General features: G+C 35.2%; 1 protein-coding gene across 1 annotated transcript in view; it reads right to left on the reverse strand.

Annotated features, from left to right (window-relative positions):
- Nucleotides 1-1,948: 1,948 nt before the first annotated feature.
- Nucleotides 1,949-18,291, reverse strand: part of LOC130246520 (protein phosphatase 1 regulatory subunit 36) — an 18,612-nt gene continuing 2,269 nt past the window's right edge. Inside the window, exons 2-11 of the mRNA XM_056479507.1 lie at nt 18,134-18,198; nt 17,944-18,036; nt 15,217-15,305; nt 15,065-15,134; nt 13,246-13,344; nt 11,417-11,575; nt 7,662-7,704; nt 7,322-7,518; nt 4,835-4,999; nt 1,949-2,284 (exon numbers count right to left, since the gene is read on the reverse strand). Coding sequence (XP_056335482.1) covers nt 2,065-2,284; nt 4,835-4,999; nt 7,322-7,518; nt 7,662-7,704; nt 11,417-11,575; nt 13,246-13,344; nt 15,065-15,134; nt 15,217-15,305; nt 17,944-18,036; nt 18,134-18,198 — 1,200 coding nt within the window. The 3' untranslated portion in view covers nt 1,949-2,064. The remainder of the gene's footprint in view (nt 2,285-4,834; nt 5,000-7,321; nt 7,519-7,661; nt 7,705-11,416; nt 11,576-13,245; nt 13,345-15,064; nt 15,135-15,216; nt 15,306-17,943; nt 18,037-18,133; nt 18,199-18,291) is intronic.

Raw genomic sequence — 18,291 nt, forward strand, 5'->3', positions numbered from 1 at the left:
CATTCTGAGGGCAATGTCTCCCCCTGATGGACAAATGTGAGACGCTGCTCAACTGAATCATGGACTATAACTATAATAGTCCAGTTTTTGATTCCTCCTGAGTGGCCCACATCTTCATTGACTGGCCTCAGTCTGTTGGAAACCGAAAGGAGTGTTGTGTGTGTGTGTGTGTGTGTGTGTGTGTTTCAGTGTGTTTGAAAGGCATTATAAAGCAGTAAACCGCAGTAGGATAATTGGACTCTTCCTGATTCTGAACACTTGCCAAAGGTGACCAATTAACCCTGCTCACAAACACATGTGCGCGCACACACACACACACACACACCCTCTCCCTCTCTCAGACACACACACACTATCTCTCTCTCTCTCTCTGTCTCTCTCTCTCTCTCTTTCTTGGACACACACGCACACACATACACACACACCCTTTCCCTCTCTATCACACACACAAGCACACACATTATTTTAAAACATTATAATTACATCTAGTTTTTTTTATTTATGTTTTACCCTTTTTTTTCTTTGTTTTCACCTTACTAGTACTGGGTTGGACCCCTTTTGCCTTCAGAACCACCTTAATCCTTCATGGCAGAGATTCAACAAGCTACTGGAAATATTCCTCAGAGATTTTGCTCCATATTGACATGATAGCATCACACAGTTGCTGCAGATTTGTCGGCTGCACATCCATGATGCCAATCTCCCGTTCCACCACATCCCAAAGGTGCTCTATTAGATTGAGCTCTGGTGACTGTGGAGGCCATTTGAGTACAGTGAACTCATTGTCATGTTCAAGAAACCAGTCTGAGATGATTCACGCTTTATGACATGGTGAGTTATCCTGCTGGAAGTAGCCATCAGAAAATGGAGACACTGTGCTCATAAAGGGATGGACATGGTCAGCAACAATACTCAGGTAGGCTGTGGCGTTGACACCATGCTCAATTGGTACTAATGGACCCAAAGTGTGCCAAGAAAATCTCCCCCACACCATTACACCACCACCACCAGCCTGAACCGCTGATACAAGGCAGGATGGATCCATGCTTTCATGTTGTTGATGTCGAATTCTGAGCCGAGCATCTGAATGTGGCAGCAGAAATGGAGACTCATCAGACCAGGCAACGTTTCTCCAATCTTCTGTTGTCCAGTTCTGGTGAGCCTGTGTGAATTGTAGCCTCAGTTTCCTGTTCTTAGCTGACAGGAGGGGCACCCGGTGTGGTCTTCTGCTGCTGTAGCCCATCCGCCTCAAGGTTGGACGTGTTGTGTGTTCAGAGATGCTCTTCTGCAGACCTCGGTTGTAACGAGTGCTTATTTGAGTTACTGTTGCCTTTCTATCAGCTGGAACCAGTCTGGCCATTCTCCTCTGACCTCTGGCATCAACAAGGCATTTGTGCTCACAGAACTGCCGCTCACTGGATATTTCCTCTTTGTCAGACCATTCTCTGTAAACCCTAGAGATGGTTGTGCGTGAAAATCCCAGTAGATCAGCAGTTTCTGAAATACTCAGAGCAGCCCGTCTGGCACGAACAATCATGCCACGATCAAAGTCTCTTAAATCCCCTTTCTTCCCCATTCTGATGCTCAGTTTGAACTGCAGCAGATCGTCTTGACCATGTCTACATGCCTAAATGCAGTGAGCTGCTGCCATGTGATTGGCTGATTAGAAATTTGCGTTAACGAGCAGTTAGACAGGTGTACCTAATAAAGTGGCCGGTGTGTGTGTGTGTGTGTGTGTGTGTGTGTGTGTATATATATATATATATATATATATATATATATATATATATATATATATATATATATATATATATATATATATATATATATATATATATATTATTATTATTATTATTATTATTATTATTATTATTATTTATGTATATAATAATGATTTATAACATTATAATTATGAAAATTTCAATACATTGTCTTTTATTTAGCCATAACATTGCATCATTTACTCATCCATTTACTTATTTTAATATTTGAACCTAACAGTAATACAATCAGAGGGTGTGTGTAGTGTTGTAGTGTGTAGAGGGGAGTGTGTTATAGTGTGTGTTATAGTGTGTGTTCTAGTGTGTCAGAGTCCAGGGCTTCAGTCGTGGCTCTGGAGAAAATCTCCACTTTGCTGCAGCACTGCTGGTCAGAGCTCCTGATGTGAAGATGAGACTCCACCTTCATCACGTCTGCATCTTCATCATCGTCCGTCTCTTCTTCACTGTGAGGCTTCAGCGTCCGCAAACTGAACTGATTCAGTGGCTTGCCGAGAATCCCCAAACTAAAGGAATGATTCACAAATCAAGCATCAGAGTAAAATTAAAGAACACACATGGAAAACACTAGTGTTGTTGAATCATACTTCAGTCAAGTCCATCAATTAATCTGTTTAATTAGTGAGTTGTTAACTGCACTCACTTTGAACAGATCATTTGAATCACTGAATTGTTAAACGCAGACGTGTTCTGAATAAATCATTTGAATCAGTGAATCTTTAACTGCCCTCTCAATCTGAACGGATCATTTGAAACTGTAAATTGTTAACTTTAGACTTCTTCTGAATGGATCATTTGAATCAGTGAGTCATTAACTGAAGACTTGTTCTGAACAAATCATTTGAATCAGTGAATCATAACTGAAGACATGCTATAAACAAAGCATTTGAATCAGCGAATTATTAACTGCCCTCTCACTCTACTGGATCATTTGAATCAGTAAATCATAACTGAAGACACGCTATGAACAAATCATTTGAATCAGTGAATCTTTAACTGCAGACTCACTCTGATCAAATCACTTGAATCAGCAACTCATTATTTGGAGATTTGCTCTGAACAAATCATTTGAATGAGTGAATCTTAAATGAGGACACGCTATGAACAAACCATTTGAATCAGTGAGTTGTTAACTGCAGACTCGCTCTGATCAAATTATATGAATCAGTGAATCATAACTGAAGACACGCTATGAACAAATCATTTGAATCAGTGAATCGTTAACTGCCCTCTCACTCTAAATGGACCATTTGAATCAGTGAATCATAACTGAAGACACACTATAAACAAAGCATTTGAATCAGCAAATCGTTAACTGCCCTCTCACTCTGAACGGATCATTTGAATCAGTGAATCATAACTGAAGACACGCTATGATCAAATCATTTGAATCAGCAACTCATTATTTGGAGATTTGCTCTGAACAAATTATTTGAATGAGTGAATGTTAAATGAAGACACGCTATGAACAAACCATTTGTATCAGTGAGTTGTTAACTGCAGACTCACTCTGATCAAATCATTTGAATCAGTGAATAATAATTGAATACATGCTATGATCAAATCATTTGAATCAGTGAGTTGTTAACTGCAGACTCACTCTGATCAAATCATTTGAATCAGTGAATCATAATTGAAGACACGCTATGATAAAATCATTTGAATCAGCGAATCATTAACTGCCCTTTTTCCTCTGAATGGATCATTTAAATCAGTGCGTCATTAATTGAAGACTTGGGTCTGAACCAATCATTTGAATCAGTGAGTCATTAACCGTGAACTCATTCTGAATGTATCCTTTGGGTGAGTCATTAACTCTAAATTCACTCTGAACAAATCATATTAATAAGTGAGTCAATAACTGCAGACTCACTCTGAACAAACCTTTTGAATCAGTGAGTCATTAACTCTAGACTCAATCTGAACAAATAATTTGAATCAGAGAGTCCTTAACCACAGACTTGTTCTGAACAAATAATTTGAACTAATGAGTTGATACCTGCAGACTTGATCTGAATAAATCGTTTGACTCAGTGAGTTGTTTACTGTAGGCTTGCTCTAAAAAAATCATTTGAATCAATGACTCGTTAACTGCCCTCTTACTCTGAATGGATCATTTGAATCAGTGAGTCATTAACTGAAGGCTTGTTCTGACCCAATCATTTGAATCAGTGAGTCATTAACGGTAGACTTGTTCTGAAAGCATTCTTTGAGTGAGTCATTAACTCTAGATTCATTTTGAACAAATCATATGAATAAGTGAGTCATTAACTGCAGACTTGCTGTGAATGGATCATTTGAATCAGTGAGTCATTAACTGCAAACTCACTCTGCACTAATCTTTTTGAATCAGTGATTCATTAACTCTAGACTCACTCTGAACAAATAATTTGAATCAGTGAGTCCTTAACTACAGACTTGTTCTGAACAAATCATTTGAACCAATGAGTTGGTTATTGTAGGCTTGCTCTAAACAAATCATTTGAATCAATGAATCATTAACTGCCCTCTTACTCTGAATCATTTGAATCTGTAAAATGCCAACTCCAGACTTCCATTGAATGAATCATTTGAATCAGTGGGTCATTAACTGAAGACTTGTTCTAAACCAGGCATGTCCAAGCTCAGTCCTGGAGGGCCGGTGTCCTGCAAAGTTTAGTTCCAACCCCAATCAGACACACCTGGGCTAGCTAATCAAGCACTTACTAGGCTTTCTAGAAACATCCGTGCAGGTGTGTTGAGGCAAGTTGGAGCTAAAATCTGCAGGACACCGGCCCTACAGGACCGAGTTTGGACACCCCTGTTCTAAACCAATCATTTGAATCAGTGAGTCATTAACTGAAGACTTGTTCTGAACCAATCATTTGAATCAGTGAGTCATTAACTGAAGACTCGTTCTAAAAGCATCCTTTGAGTGAGTCATTAACTCTAGATTCACTCTGAACAAATCATACGAATCAGTGAGTCATTAACTGCAAACTCACTCTGAACATCTTTTTGAATCAGTGAGTCATTAACTCTAGAAATGTTACTGAATGAATCATGAATCATTGAACCTGAGATCGTTGATCTGCTGTATGAGGTGATCCACACGTTCAGTTGAGGGCTTCTTCAGACGTCTGCAGCTTTTAAACAGCTGTTGTGAATCTTCTGCCGGTGTGGGCAGATAACTGGCCATCAGAGGCGAACGCTGGCGCAGGACGAGCTTCAGGGCCGGGCGCCTGGGTCAAAGGTTAAAGGTCAGCAGACTGAGAGAGAGCAGATCGGCCACTAAAACCATAAATCTGCGCTTCAGCTTCAGGTCAGATTACAGGCAAGACCTCACAATGCGGGATGACAGATCCTCTAAACATCTTCATTAGTTTGTGCTTAATAACAGTGCATTCTATGAGCTAAGTTAATACGAATACATCTTTGCTGTGAATGACTTACAGTATATATAATTACATGTAAATAATCATTCATTCATTTATTATTCCTTTATTAATCAGGGGTCACCACAGCGGAATGAACCACCAACTTATCCAGCATATGTTTTACACAGCGGATGCCCTTCCAGCTGCAACCCATCACTGGGAAACACCCATACACACTCATTCACACTCATACACTACGGACAATTTAGCTTACCCAATTCCCCTATGGCGCATCTGTTTGGATTTGTGGGGGAAACCGGAGCACCCGGAGGAAACCCACGCCAACACAGGGAGAACATGCAAACTCCACACAGAAATGACAACTGACCCAGTTGAGGTTTGAGCCAGCGACTATCTTGCTGTGAGGCGATCGTGCTAACCACTGCGCCACCGTGTCGCCCCTATGTAAATAATAATTATAATTAAAATCATAGGGTCTACATTTAGGTATGAAGCTAATTTTGGGGCAGTTCTTTGATTGTCATCCATTGTCCCTGATAAATAAAGAACTAAAATAATAATTAAATAATCATTAAAATAATTTTGAAAAATAGTTCATAAATGAATGAATGAATAGTATTTTTAAGGCCACACTGTATTTAACACTTTGAATTGTTATTTTGAATTATTCATTTATTTAGTCCCTCTATTAATCAGGGTTCGCCACAGCGGAATGAACCGCCAACTTATCCAGCGTATGTTTTATGCAGCGGATGCCCTGCCATTACTGGGAAACACCTATACACTCCCATTCACACACACACACTACGGACAATTGACTTGCTGACCCAATTCACCTATACCACATGTCGTTGGTCTTTGGGGGAAACCGGAGCACTCAGAGGAAACCCACACAGACACGGGGAGAACATGCAAACTCCACACAGAAACACCAACTGACCCAGCCGAGGCTCAAATCAGCAACCGTCTTGCTGTGAGGTGATCGTGCTACCCACTGTGCCCTACTTTGAATTATATAATAATTTTGAGCTTTAAAGAATAATAATTGAAATGGTACTGCATTGGAATTGAACTGAAATATAAAGTATATACATTTATAGACACGATGCATTTAAATCTAACATTATTTATTAATGTTTTGATTCAAACAATACCATTTTTAGTAAATTTTAAAATAAAATAAAATGTTAAACATTTAATATATTTGAAGTATTAATAAATACAAATCTAAAACAATTTAATATATATATTTTTCTAATTTTGTTTTTGTTAATGTTATATATTAGTTTAAGAAGAAAACTAAATGTATTAATTAATTTGAATCATTTTTATGTTATGTATATTTAGAAAATACTTATAAATTAAAATATAGATTTTCCCAGTAATGGGTTGCAGCTGGAAGGGCATCCGCTGCATAAAACATACGCTGGATAAGTTAGCGGTTCATTCCACTGTGGCGACCACTGATTAATAAAGGGACTAAGTCGAAGGAAAATGAATGAATGAATGAATAATTATTATTTTTTTCAATCTTTAATGTACCTGAAAATACCAAGGTATTTATATTTGAATTCATTCATTCATTCATTTTCTTTTTAGCTTAGTCCGTTTATCAATCTGGGGTCACCACAGCGGAATGAACCGCCAACTTATCCAGCATATGTTTTACACAGCAGATGCCCTTCCAGCTGCAACCCATCACTGGGAAAATTTATATTTTAATTTATAAGTATTTTCTGGGAAACACCCATACACACTCATTCACACACACACACACACACACACACACACTACGACCAATTATGTTCATCAATTCCCCTATAGCGCATGTGTTTGGACTGTGGGGGAAACTGGAGCACTCGGAGGAAACCCACGCCAACACGGGGAGAACATGCAAACTCCACACAGAAACGCCAACTGGACCAGCCGGGACTCAAACCAGCAACCTTCTTGCTGTTAGGCGATCATGCTACCCACTGCGCCACAGTGACGCCGATAATAATTATTAATTAAATTTTAAAAATAATAATAATTGAAACAATAATTAAAGTTTTATATAAAATAATATTTCGTAATTTATTACAAACGTTTTAATAAAATACTAAAATTACAATATACAAAATTAAAACCGTTGTAGTGTGTTGTTCACTGCGGTCACCGTCTCACCTGTTGCTGCCTTGAGTTTGTTCCTCAAGCTCAGACTGACCCTCCTCCTGTGATCTGTCTTCTGATTGGTCTAGAATCCTGAGGGCGGGGTTAAACGTGTTTGAGCGGAACAATCGCCCAATCTCCAGCTGGATGGCTTTTAGGTCCCGCCTCTCTAAGGTCACCCACACCGCATAACCACAGAAACTGAAGAGACACTGACAGCAGAAACACACACACACACACACACACACACACACACACACACACACAGACCTGATATTCCAACACAGTATACAACCAGAGAATCTGAATGCATGAATGACAATGACACAGCATTAGTCACATGTTTTACACATACCTCATATAACTGTATGTGGCAGTAAGGGGACGACACCTTGATCCTGTCAACACAAATCAGGCTTACTATTATTATTATTATTATTATTATTATTATTATTATTATTATTATTATTATTTACTCATCCACCAAATTGTGGTTTTAAGTGATCATGACATGGATTGATATTTAATTTATTATAATATTATTGTCCATAATGTGTGAGTATATGTCCTGGTCGGGCAGGTTGGGGGTTGAGCATTGGGCTAACAACCCACCTCATAAAAACTAGATGTTAGCAAACACCAGTATGGTGCTGCTAAATATCAACTTCAATTTATTTTGTCCTGGGAGTAAGTAAGTAAATAAATAAGTAAGTATGTAAGTAAGTAAAGTAAAGTAAAGTAAAGTAAAGTAAAGTAAAGTAAAGTAAAGTGAGTAAGTAAAGTAAAGTAAAGTAAGTAAAGTAAGAAAGTAAAGTAAGTAAAGTAAGTAAAGTAAGTGAGAAAGTAAGTAAAGTAAGTAAAGTAAGTAAAGTAAGTAAAGTAAAGTAAGTGAGTAAAGTAAAGTAAAGTAAAGTAAAGTAAAGTAAAGTAAAGTAAAGTAAAGTAAAGTAAAGTAAGTGAGTAAGTAAAGTAAAGTAAAGTAAAGTAAAGTAAGTAAAGTAAAGTAAAGTAAAGTAAAGTAAAGTAAAGTAAAGTAAAGTAAAGTAAAGTAAAGTAAAGTAAAGGAAGGAAAGTAAGTGAGTAAGTAAAGTAAAGTAAGTAAAGTAAAGTAAGTAAAGTAAAGTAAAGTAAAGTAAAGTAAAGTAAAGTAAAGTAAAGTAAAGTAAAGTAAAGTAAAGTAAAGTAAGTGAGTAAGTAAAGTAAAGTAAAGTAAAGTAAAGTAAAGTAAAGTAAAGTAAAGGAAGGAAAGTAAGTGAGTAAGTAAAGTAAAGTAAGTAAAGTAAAGTAAGTAAAGTAAAGTAAAGTAAAGTAAAGTAAAGTAAAGTAAAGTAAAGTAAAGTAAGTAAAGTAAAGTAAAGTAAAGTAAAGGAAGGAAAGTAAGTGAGTAAGTAAAGTAAAGTAAGTAAAGTAAAGTAAAGTAAAGTAAAGTAAAGTAAAGTAAAGTAAAGTAAAGTAAAGTAAAGTAAAGTAAAGTAAAGTAAGGAAAGTAAGTAAAGTAAAGTAAAGTAAAGTAAGTAAAGTAAAGTAAAGTAAAGTAAAGTAAAGTAAAGTAAAGTAAAGTAAAGTAAAGTAAAGTAAAGTAAAGTAAAGTAAAGTAAAGTAAAGTAAAGGAAGGAAAGTAAGTGAGTAAGTAAAGTAAAGTAAGTAAAGTAAAGTAAAGTAAAGTAAAGTAAAGTAAAGTAAAGTAAAGTAAAGTAAGGAAAGTAAGTAAAGTAAAGTAAAGTAAAGTAAGTAAAGTAAAGTAAAGTAAAGTAAAGTAAAGTAAAGTAAAGTAAAGTAAAGTAAAGTAAAGTAAGTGAGTAAAGTAAGTAAAGTAAAGTAAAGTAAAGTAAAGTAAAGGAAGGAAAGTAAGTGAGTAAGTAAAGTAAAGTAAGTAAAGTAAAGTAAAGTAAAGTAAAGTAAAGTAAAGTAAGTAAAGTAAAGTAAAGTAAAGTAAAGTAAAGTAAAGTAAAGTAAAGTAAAGGAAGGAAAGTAAGTGAGTAAGTAAAGTAAAGTAAGTAAAGTAAAGTAAAGCAAAGCAAAGTAAAGTAAAGTAAAGTAAAGTAAAGTAAAGTAAAGTAAAGTAAAGTAAAGTAAAGTAAAGTAAAGGAAGGAAAGTAAAGGAAGGAAAGTAAGTGAGTAAGTAAAGTAAAGTAAGTAAAGTAAAGTAAAGTAAAGTAAAGTAAAGTAAGTGAGTAAGTAAAGTAAAGTAAAGTAAAGTAAAGTAAAGTAAAGTAAAGTAAAGTAAAGGAAGGAAAGTAAGTGAGTAAGTAAAGTAAAGTAAGTAAAGTAAAGTAAAGTAAAGTAAAGTAAGTGAGTAAGTAAGGTAAAGTAAAGTAAAGTAAAGTAAAGTAAGTAAAGTAAAGTAAAGTAAGTAAAGTAAAGTAAAGTAAAGTAAAGGAAGTAAAGTAAAGTAAAGTAAAGTAAAGTAAAGTAAAGTAAAGTAAAGTAAAGTAAAGTAAGTAAGTAAAGTAAAGTAAAGTAAAGTAAAGTAAAGTAAAGTAAAGTAAAGTAAAGTAAAGTAAAGTAAGGAAAGTAAGTAAAGTAAAGTAAAGTAAGTAAAGTAAAGTAAAGTAAAGTAAAGTAAAGTAAAGTAAAGTAAAGTAAGGAAAGTAAGTAAAGTAAAGTAAAGTAAGTAAAGTAAAGTAAAGTAAAGTAAAGTAAAGTAAAGTAAAGTAAAGTAAAGTAAAGTAAAGTAAAGTAAGTGAGTAAAGTAAGTAAAGTAAAGTAAAGTAAAGTAAAGTAAAGTAAAGTAAAGTAAAGTAAGTAAAGTAAAGTAAAGTAAAGTAAAGTAAAGTAAAGTAAAGTAAGTGAGTAAAGTAAGTAAAGTAAAGTAAAGTAAAGTAAAGTAAAGTAAAGTAAAGTAAAGTAAGTAAAGTAAAGTAAAGTAAAGTAAAGTAAAGTAAAGTAAAGTAAAGTAAAGTAAGTAAAGTAAGTAAAGTAAGTAAGTAAAGTAAGTAAAGTAAGTAAAGTAAGTAAGTAAAGTAAGTAAAGTAAGTAAAGTAAGTAAGTAAAGTAAGTAAAGTACACAATAATATATTTAATGATTATTAATGCATGTTAGTTCATTAAGAATGTGTTTTTATGAGGGTATTTTTGTATTTAACAAATAAATAAATGAATCCCAGTGAATATGAATGATATTCTTTAAAGTCAGAATAACACAGAAGCTGCTGAGACTTTTATTTCAGTATGTTAATGTACTTTAAACTAAAACAGAATATTAAGTAGGGGCGTAGCGTCCATTTTTGCACATCATTCCATTATAGCAAACTAACGGTAAGAGGGGCGTGGCTAAAGCAGGTCGCACACCGGATGTGCCGCTCGTGTAACGGAGGCCTAGTCTTTAGCCTCCTTGGTAGAGCAACCGACTCCCATGCGGAAGGTTGCCAGTTCGATACCAGCTCGGAGCGGGTTGGGTGGCATAGGACCGGCGGGGTTACATTAGTGCTGTGACCCGGATGGGAGTGAGGTTTAGTGGGTGAGTGTTACGGAGGCCAGCTAGTAAGTGCTGTGCAGGTAAACCTCACTCCTCTGACCTCTAAAGGTGCTCTAGCAACATTCGCTAGAGGCCATGAACCGACTCGGTGGTTCGATACCAGCTTGGAGCGGGTTGGGTGGCGTAGGACTGGCAGGGTTACACTCAGCGCCACGACACGCCGCACACATGACAGTTGAAAGTATCACACACCAGACACGCACACTCGCAAGTTATTTAAAATGAAACTATTCAGATGGCGCTCTGTAGAGAGGTAGAAATATGAAAAGTGCCCTGAGTCGTGCAGCGCTGGTGTGCGTACCCTGATGGAAACCTATGTTTAGAATTCTAAAATGCATGGCGCTGTGTGGTGCTGTGTGGTGCGTCGCCGAGCGGTGCATCTGGTGTGCGACCCCCTTAAGAATATTGTGGATAAAGCATCACCACAGAAGAAACATTACCCCAAACACAGCAGCAGATGCTCAGATTTTGATTTAAAATGACCAAATCAAACTTCTTTCAGTGGACTGACTTGATGAATTGTTCACCTACAGAATGCCAATCAATGTGCACTAGTTCTTAAAGACCTCAAAAGACTGACTGCACATGTCATGACCCATTATAAGCACATGTGTGTGTGTGTGTTTTCTGACCCGTGGCGAGCGGTGTGTGGCTGTAGAGGCAGATCTTCATCCAGCAGCAGTGTGGCATAGCAGAAAGCCAGAGTCTTCTGAGCTTGATCCAGTTTCACCTGCAGCTCTGCGCCCGCCTGCCGCTCGCTCACACTCTCCTCCCTCTGCAGAATCATATTCCTGTTCACGACGATACACAGAGCATGACCACGGAAACAAACACACACTCATTATTAGACTCCAGATGAATCAGAAGTTGCTGAGACAGTTATTTCAGTGTTGGTGTACTTCCAGATGAAATGCAATATTGAGTAGGGGGCGGGGCTTTCTTTTTGAGCATCATTTACTCATAGCAAACTAACAGTAAGAGGGGCGTGGCTAAGAATATTGTGTCTGAAGCGTCATCATCAGAGAAGAAGCCAACTCAAACTTAAGGGGGTCGTGGACCAGAAGCGCCACTCGGCGACGCACCATGCTGCAGCATCCATTTTAGAATTTTAAACACAGGTTTCTATCAGTGTACGCACACCAGTGCCTCTAGTCGACGGCTGTCGGCGGCACCCAGTTATGACTCAGGACACTGTTCATATTTCTGCCCCGTCACAGAGCGCCATCTGAATAGTTTCAATTTAAAAATAATATGTGAATGCGCGCGTCTGGTGGGCGATTCAACTGTCATGTGCATGCCGTATTGCGGCGCTGAGGGGCGCATCCAGTGTGCGATGCACTTCAGAAGCAGATGCTCACACTGTAGATTACCAAAGATTACCAAAGTAAACTTGGGGCTGCACAGTGGCTCAGTGATATATATATATATATATATATATCACAGTTACAGGGTGGCACGGTGGCTCAGTGGTTAGCACTGTGGCCTCACAGTAAGAAGGTCGCTGGTCAAGCCTCAGGGTCAGGTGGCGTTTCTGTGTGGAGTTTGCATGTTCTCCCCGTGTTGGTGTGGGTTTCCTCCGGGTGCTCCGGTTTCCCCCACAGTCCAAACACATGCGCTATAGGGGAATTGATTAACTAAATTGGCTGTAGTGTATGTGTGTGTGAATGGGTGTTTCCCAGTACTGGGTTGCATCTGGAAGGGTATCCACTGTGTAAAACATATTCTGAAGTAGTTGGAGGTTCATTCTGCTGTTGAATTAAGGGACTAAGCTGAAGGAAAATGAATGAATAAATGTTGATGTTATGGGGGAAAATGAAAGAGCTCTTGATGGACTAGATTTACTAAATATGAGTTTTATTTAACCATCAATGCATGTTTCATTCTTAAAATGCCTAAAAACAGTATTTCAGACACAGAGAAAACTTTGATGGTAATTCTGTAACTATTTTTTTTTTCTTTTTAGAAAATGATAATTGGTCAGATTAACAATTGTTTTCATTTATTGTGATGTAGAATCAGGGTTATTCCACCAAAAATTGATTTCTTAACTTTTGTGCAGTCAAAATGTTGATGTTTATTTGCTAAAAATGTATTTAAATCTCAGAAAACATGGATTTGATTTTATTTTATGCAAAAAAGAAGCTCTAAATCACAACTTTATTTGAAACTGGAAGTGCCTGATCAGTAGTTTATAAAAAACTCTGCGTAAAACATATTCTGGAATAGCTGCCGGTTCATTCCGCTGTGGAGACCTCTGATAAATAAGGAACTAAGCTGAAGGAAAATGAATGAATGAATGAATGAATGAATGAATGAATGGACTTACTTGCAAAAATCAGTTGATCACATAAAGAATAACTACGTGCACTAGAAAAATGAACATGATTTCACACTTTAACATCAGCTGAATCACACACACACACACACACACACACACAGAGAGAGAGAGAGAGAGACTCACGCCGTCAGAGACTTCGCTCTCTCCTCCAGAACCTTCTTCTCAAAGAAGCGAGAGAAGTAGAGCAGAAGACTGGCCAGAAACCCATCCAGCTCTTTGCTCCTGCAGATATACAGAGAAAACATATCTGGAATCACAACTGCACTGATGCGGGTAAATAAGTAGTTAAAATATTAGACAAAGAAGAAAATAAAGAATATTAAAAATTAAGTATATCTGCATATAAAGGGCATGAAACAACATTTTCCTGCACCTACCAATAATGAAAATTAAATGAAAAAATAATTATATATATATATATATATATATATATATATATATATATAAAGAACATAAATAATAACAATAATAATAATAATAATGATTCATTAATTCATTTTCCTTTGGGTTAGTCCCTTTATTAATCAGGTGTAGCCACAGCGGAATGAACTGCCAACTATTCCAGCATATGTTTTACGCAGCGAATGCCCTTTCAGCTGCAACCCATCACTGGGTCACACACCCATACACTACGGCCAATTTAGTTCATCAATTCCCCTATAGAGCATGTGTTTGGACTGTGGGGGAAACCGGAGCACCCGGAGGAAACCCACACCAACACGGGGAGAACATCCACACAGAAATGCCAACTGACCCAGCCAGGACTCGAACCAGCGACCTTCTTGCTGGGATGCAACAGTGCTAACCACTAAGCCACCATGTCCCCCCAATAATAATAATAATAATAATTATAATTTTTATTAGGTATATTATTAATAATATTTTATTATTGTTATTATTATTGAATTATGTACAATATTTTCCCCAACACTTATTTATGCATTTTCAAATAGTATAGTGTTCAATAAAAACTTATTATAAAAGTTATATTATTATTATTATTATTATTGTTGTTGTTGTTATTAATATTATTATTAATATTAATATTAATATTAATATTAATATTATTACTATTATCATTATCATTATTATTATTGTTATTATTAATCTTATTATTATTATTAATATGAATATTATTAATATTATTATTATTATTATTATTATTATTATTATTATTAATCTTATTATTATTATTATTATAAATCTTATTATTATTAATAATATTATTATTATTATTGTTATTAATATTATTAATATTAATATTATTATTATTATTGTTATTAATATTATTATTATTATTAATATTGTTATTATTATTATTAATCTTATTATTATTATTAATCTTATTATTGTTATTAATATTATTATTATTATTATTATTATTATCGAATATATAAAATGTTTTGCCCAAATTTACTTACACATTTTAAAATAATACGCAGTGCTCAATGTTTGAAAAAAACCTAAAATATTTAGATAATTTCCCAATAAAAGCAAATGTAAAGATGAACGCGGGATCTATAGCTGTTTAATATAGATCAGCTATAAAGCGTTTGTATCATCTTTAATTAAGAGTGCCGGTGAAACGGATATAAAATCACTCGACTTGGAGAGAGGTAAACATGATAATAGCTAAATAAACTTTTTCACGCAAAACAACATTACATTTATAAAACTTATTATAAAAAATTATTATTATCATATATGATATTTTGCCCAAATTGATCTACGCATTTTAAAATACCACACAGTGTTCAATGTTTAAAAAAATAGAAATGCAATAGTATCTAAATTAAGGAATAAATCTAAATTAGAGTATATTTATATTTATCAAAACTAAAAAATTCAATCATTAATCATAAATAATGAGAGTTCATTTGTGCTAAGGAGTTCCCAATAAACAACATATCTTGATAAAACAACAGTGTATTATAAATCCTACTTGATCAGCTTGAGGAAAGTGAGCGGTATAGGCAAGCCATCATTATCCTGCAGCAAACACACTGCAGCCACTGCAACACATTCAACGTTCAATAAATCATCAAAAACAGCTTTTCTCTTGACTCATATTGCTTTGATTATGCACAAACCTACATTTAATGTCCTGAATTGTGACACACGTCTTCTGTGAGCGTGTTATTGAGGTCTTAAAAGCCTCCAGTTGATCAGGTCCTGCTGTGTTGCTTTGAGAAGAATGAACAGAGTGAATCAGATGCACAGAATTACACATAAAGACCACCATGAGGAGAATGGAGATATTAAAGGGGAGCTATTGTGCATAAATCATATTTATAAGGGGTTTAAACACAATTGTGTGTGGCAGAGATTACATCAAACATCAAATAATTAATAAAATGCACATTTTAAAGCACTTCATGAGACCTTTTGTCACGATCACCAGCGATCGTAACTTCCTAGATCGCTGGATCTCACACACATTCACATGGACTACAAATCCGCCATTCATGGACTACATTTTCATACATGCACTCCATAACACACATGCTTCCTCATTCTGACTAATTACACTCGCACCACCTGAGCATTGTCAAATATAACAGACACTATTTAAACAGCACACTCTCTCACTTCCAATGCCGAGTCTTGTTTACCTGTAAGTGACAATTCAATGCGTTTTCTTGTTCTTGTTTCTCCGTGTCTTTGACCTTAGCCTTGTTTACCTAGTTCTCCCTATCTGCCGCCTGCCTTCCGGCCTCTCGCCTGTTATAGTGACTACGATTCTGGATTTGCCTTTATACATCTGTTTGCACCTGTGTTGACCATTGCTTGCCTGACTTTGAATAAACCTGCATGTGGATCCAAACTTCAGTTGTCCGTGTCACTCCCCGTGTTACACCTTTAAGCACTTTTAATTCAGTGAATTGCAGTTTTTTTAGTTTTGTGCAATTGGTAACACTTTAAAATAAGGTTACATTAATGTTAGATAATTACATGAACAATGAACAAAACATTGATTACAGTATTTGTTCATGTTAGCTAATGGAAATACAGTTGTTCATTGTTAGTTTAACTCACGGTGCATAAATGTTTACAAGCATGAATCTGGATGTTAATAATGCATTAGTAAATGCTGAACTATGATTAATAAATGCTGTACAAGTATTGTTTATAATTAGTTCAGGTTAATACAAAAACCATAATATTTGCCAAACAAAAACCATAAAATTACAGTAAAATTTCTTTGAAATAAAGTGCAAAAAATAATAAATCTACAGATATTTTCATGCAAATGTTTACAGAAAAACAGTTATTTTACAGACTTTCCTAGATTATTACCATCAAATCTGTTCAATAAAGTTACACACTAAGAGTTTTACAGAGAAACACTGTTATTTCACAAACTTTTCCTAGATTATTATGATCGAACACCATCAATAAAGTGACTGCACTAACAGTTCAAGAGAAAACATGTCATTTAAAAGAGTTTTATCTCTCAATCATTACACTTAAACACCTTTAATAAAATGTCAAGACATGCTCACGGTCGTAATTTAACAGTTTTATTTTGGATCAAAAACGTCTGGAAAAAACAACAAATGAGATACAACTGATGAAAATTCCCACAACTTTAAGATTACAGTTGTTGCATTTTATTGAATAGTTTTTATGTAAAACATGTAGATGTTTAAGTTATATGGAATAATTCAGTTACAAATCTTAAATGAAATGGAACTGTAATGTGAAGGGGATGCTGACAAAGGAGAGCAGATCCAAATGCAGGTTTATTACACAGAGATGGTCAGGCAAGCAACAGTCAACACAGGGGCAAACAGATGTATGCAGGGAATCCAGAGTCATGGTAAAATAACAGCCAAATGGTCAGTCCCAGCAGCAAACCACATAAACAATTAACAAACAAAGCACAGCAAAAGAAGAGAAACGCATCATAATGTTCACAGTAACAGTAAAACAAGACTTAGCAATTGGTGCGTGCGTCTGGTCTGCTTTTAAAGTCCATGTAATCAGTTCATAACGATCCTCCGACTGTGTGTGTGCAATCAGCGGGATCCGGAACAGGTGCATGTGAGAGGAATTTATCTATTTTATTTATTGAACAGATTTGATCGTAATAATCTAGGAAAGTCTGTAAAATAACAGTGTTTTTCTGTAAACATTTTCATGAAAATATCTGTAGATTTTATTTTTTTTTTTGCACTTTATTTCAACAAAGAAATTTTACCGTAATATTAAGGTTTTTGTTTGGCAGCCGTAGCTGCTCGTCATTTGACCTTTTTTTTTACGATATTTTTTTTTTTTTACAGAGCAAGTAATTACAATTTATTACTTTAATTTTACTTAATTTTAAATGTACTTCAAAAAAACTGGAAAAAACACTGTAAATAATACAGCAATTATATTGAATAAAACAGGAAAACTGCTGTAATTTGTCATTAATTAGATAGTACATAAAATAACAGTCAAGCTGTTAATTTGCAGATATTGTTTGTAATTTTTACAGACTTTTGAATATAATTTTACGGACATTATGTATAAATAATACTGTAATTTCCCTGTATAAAAAACAGAAATGTCAGTAATTTGTTTTTAATGATAAAGTACCTAAAATGAAAGTCAAACTGTTCATTTAGAAAGATTGTTTGTCATTTTACTAAGTTTTTAATTTATTTTGAAATGACAAAAAATACTGTAAAAAATTTTGAGTTATTTTCTGTAAAATGAGTTTTTTTTACAGTGTACATTAACTAATGAAACCTTATTGTAAAGTGAGACTGCGCAATTCAACAAGCTTTTTTGTTTTAAAGACATTTACCATTGTTTTACCCCATATAGTGAGCATACCTTTGCCATTTCTCCAGATGCTTTCTGAAATGCTCCTGATATGTGGATGTTTTGGTTTTTTTCACCTCTTTCACCTCTACTTTGGCTTCTGAACTGCAAACAATTAAAAAGCGTGAAGAAAAACAACAGATGCATGACTAAGACAAACTGTGATGGATTCATAAAATGTGATTAAATGCCGGATCTGTACCTGATGAACTCCAGGTTTTGTGTTTCATCGTTCCAGATCCACTGTCCAGATGAAGGCTTCGCTGCCTGGTGTAATAGTGGGATATGGAGAAAATGTTGATCTTTGTTATTTGTTCATTATAGTTATGATCTTCTAAAAGTTATAGTAATAAAATATAT

Source organism: Danio aesculapii, chromosome 19 (genome assembly GCF_903798145.1).
Source record: "Danio aesculapii chromosome 19, fDanAes4.1, whole genome shotgun sequence".
NCBI lineage: Eukaryota > Metazoa > Chordata > Actinopteri > Cypriniformes > Danionidae > Danio > Danio aesculapii.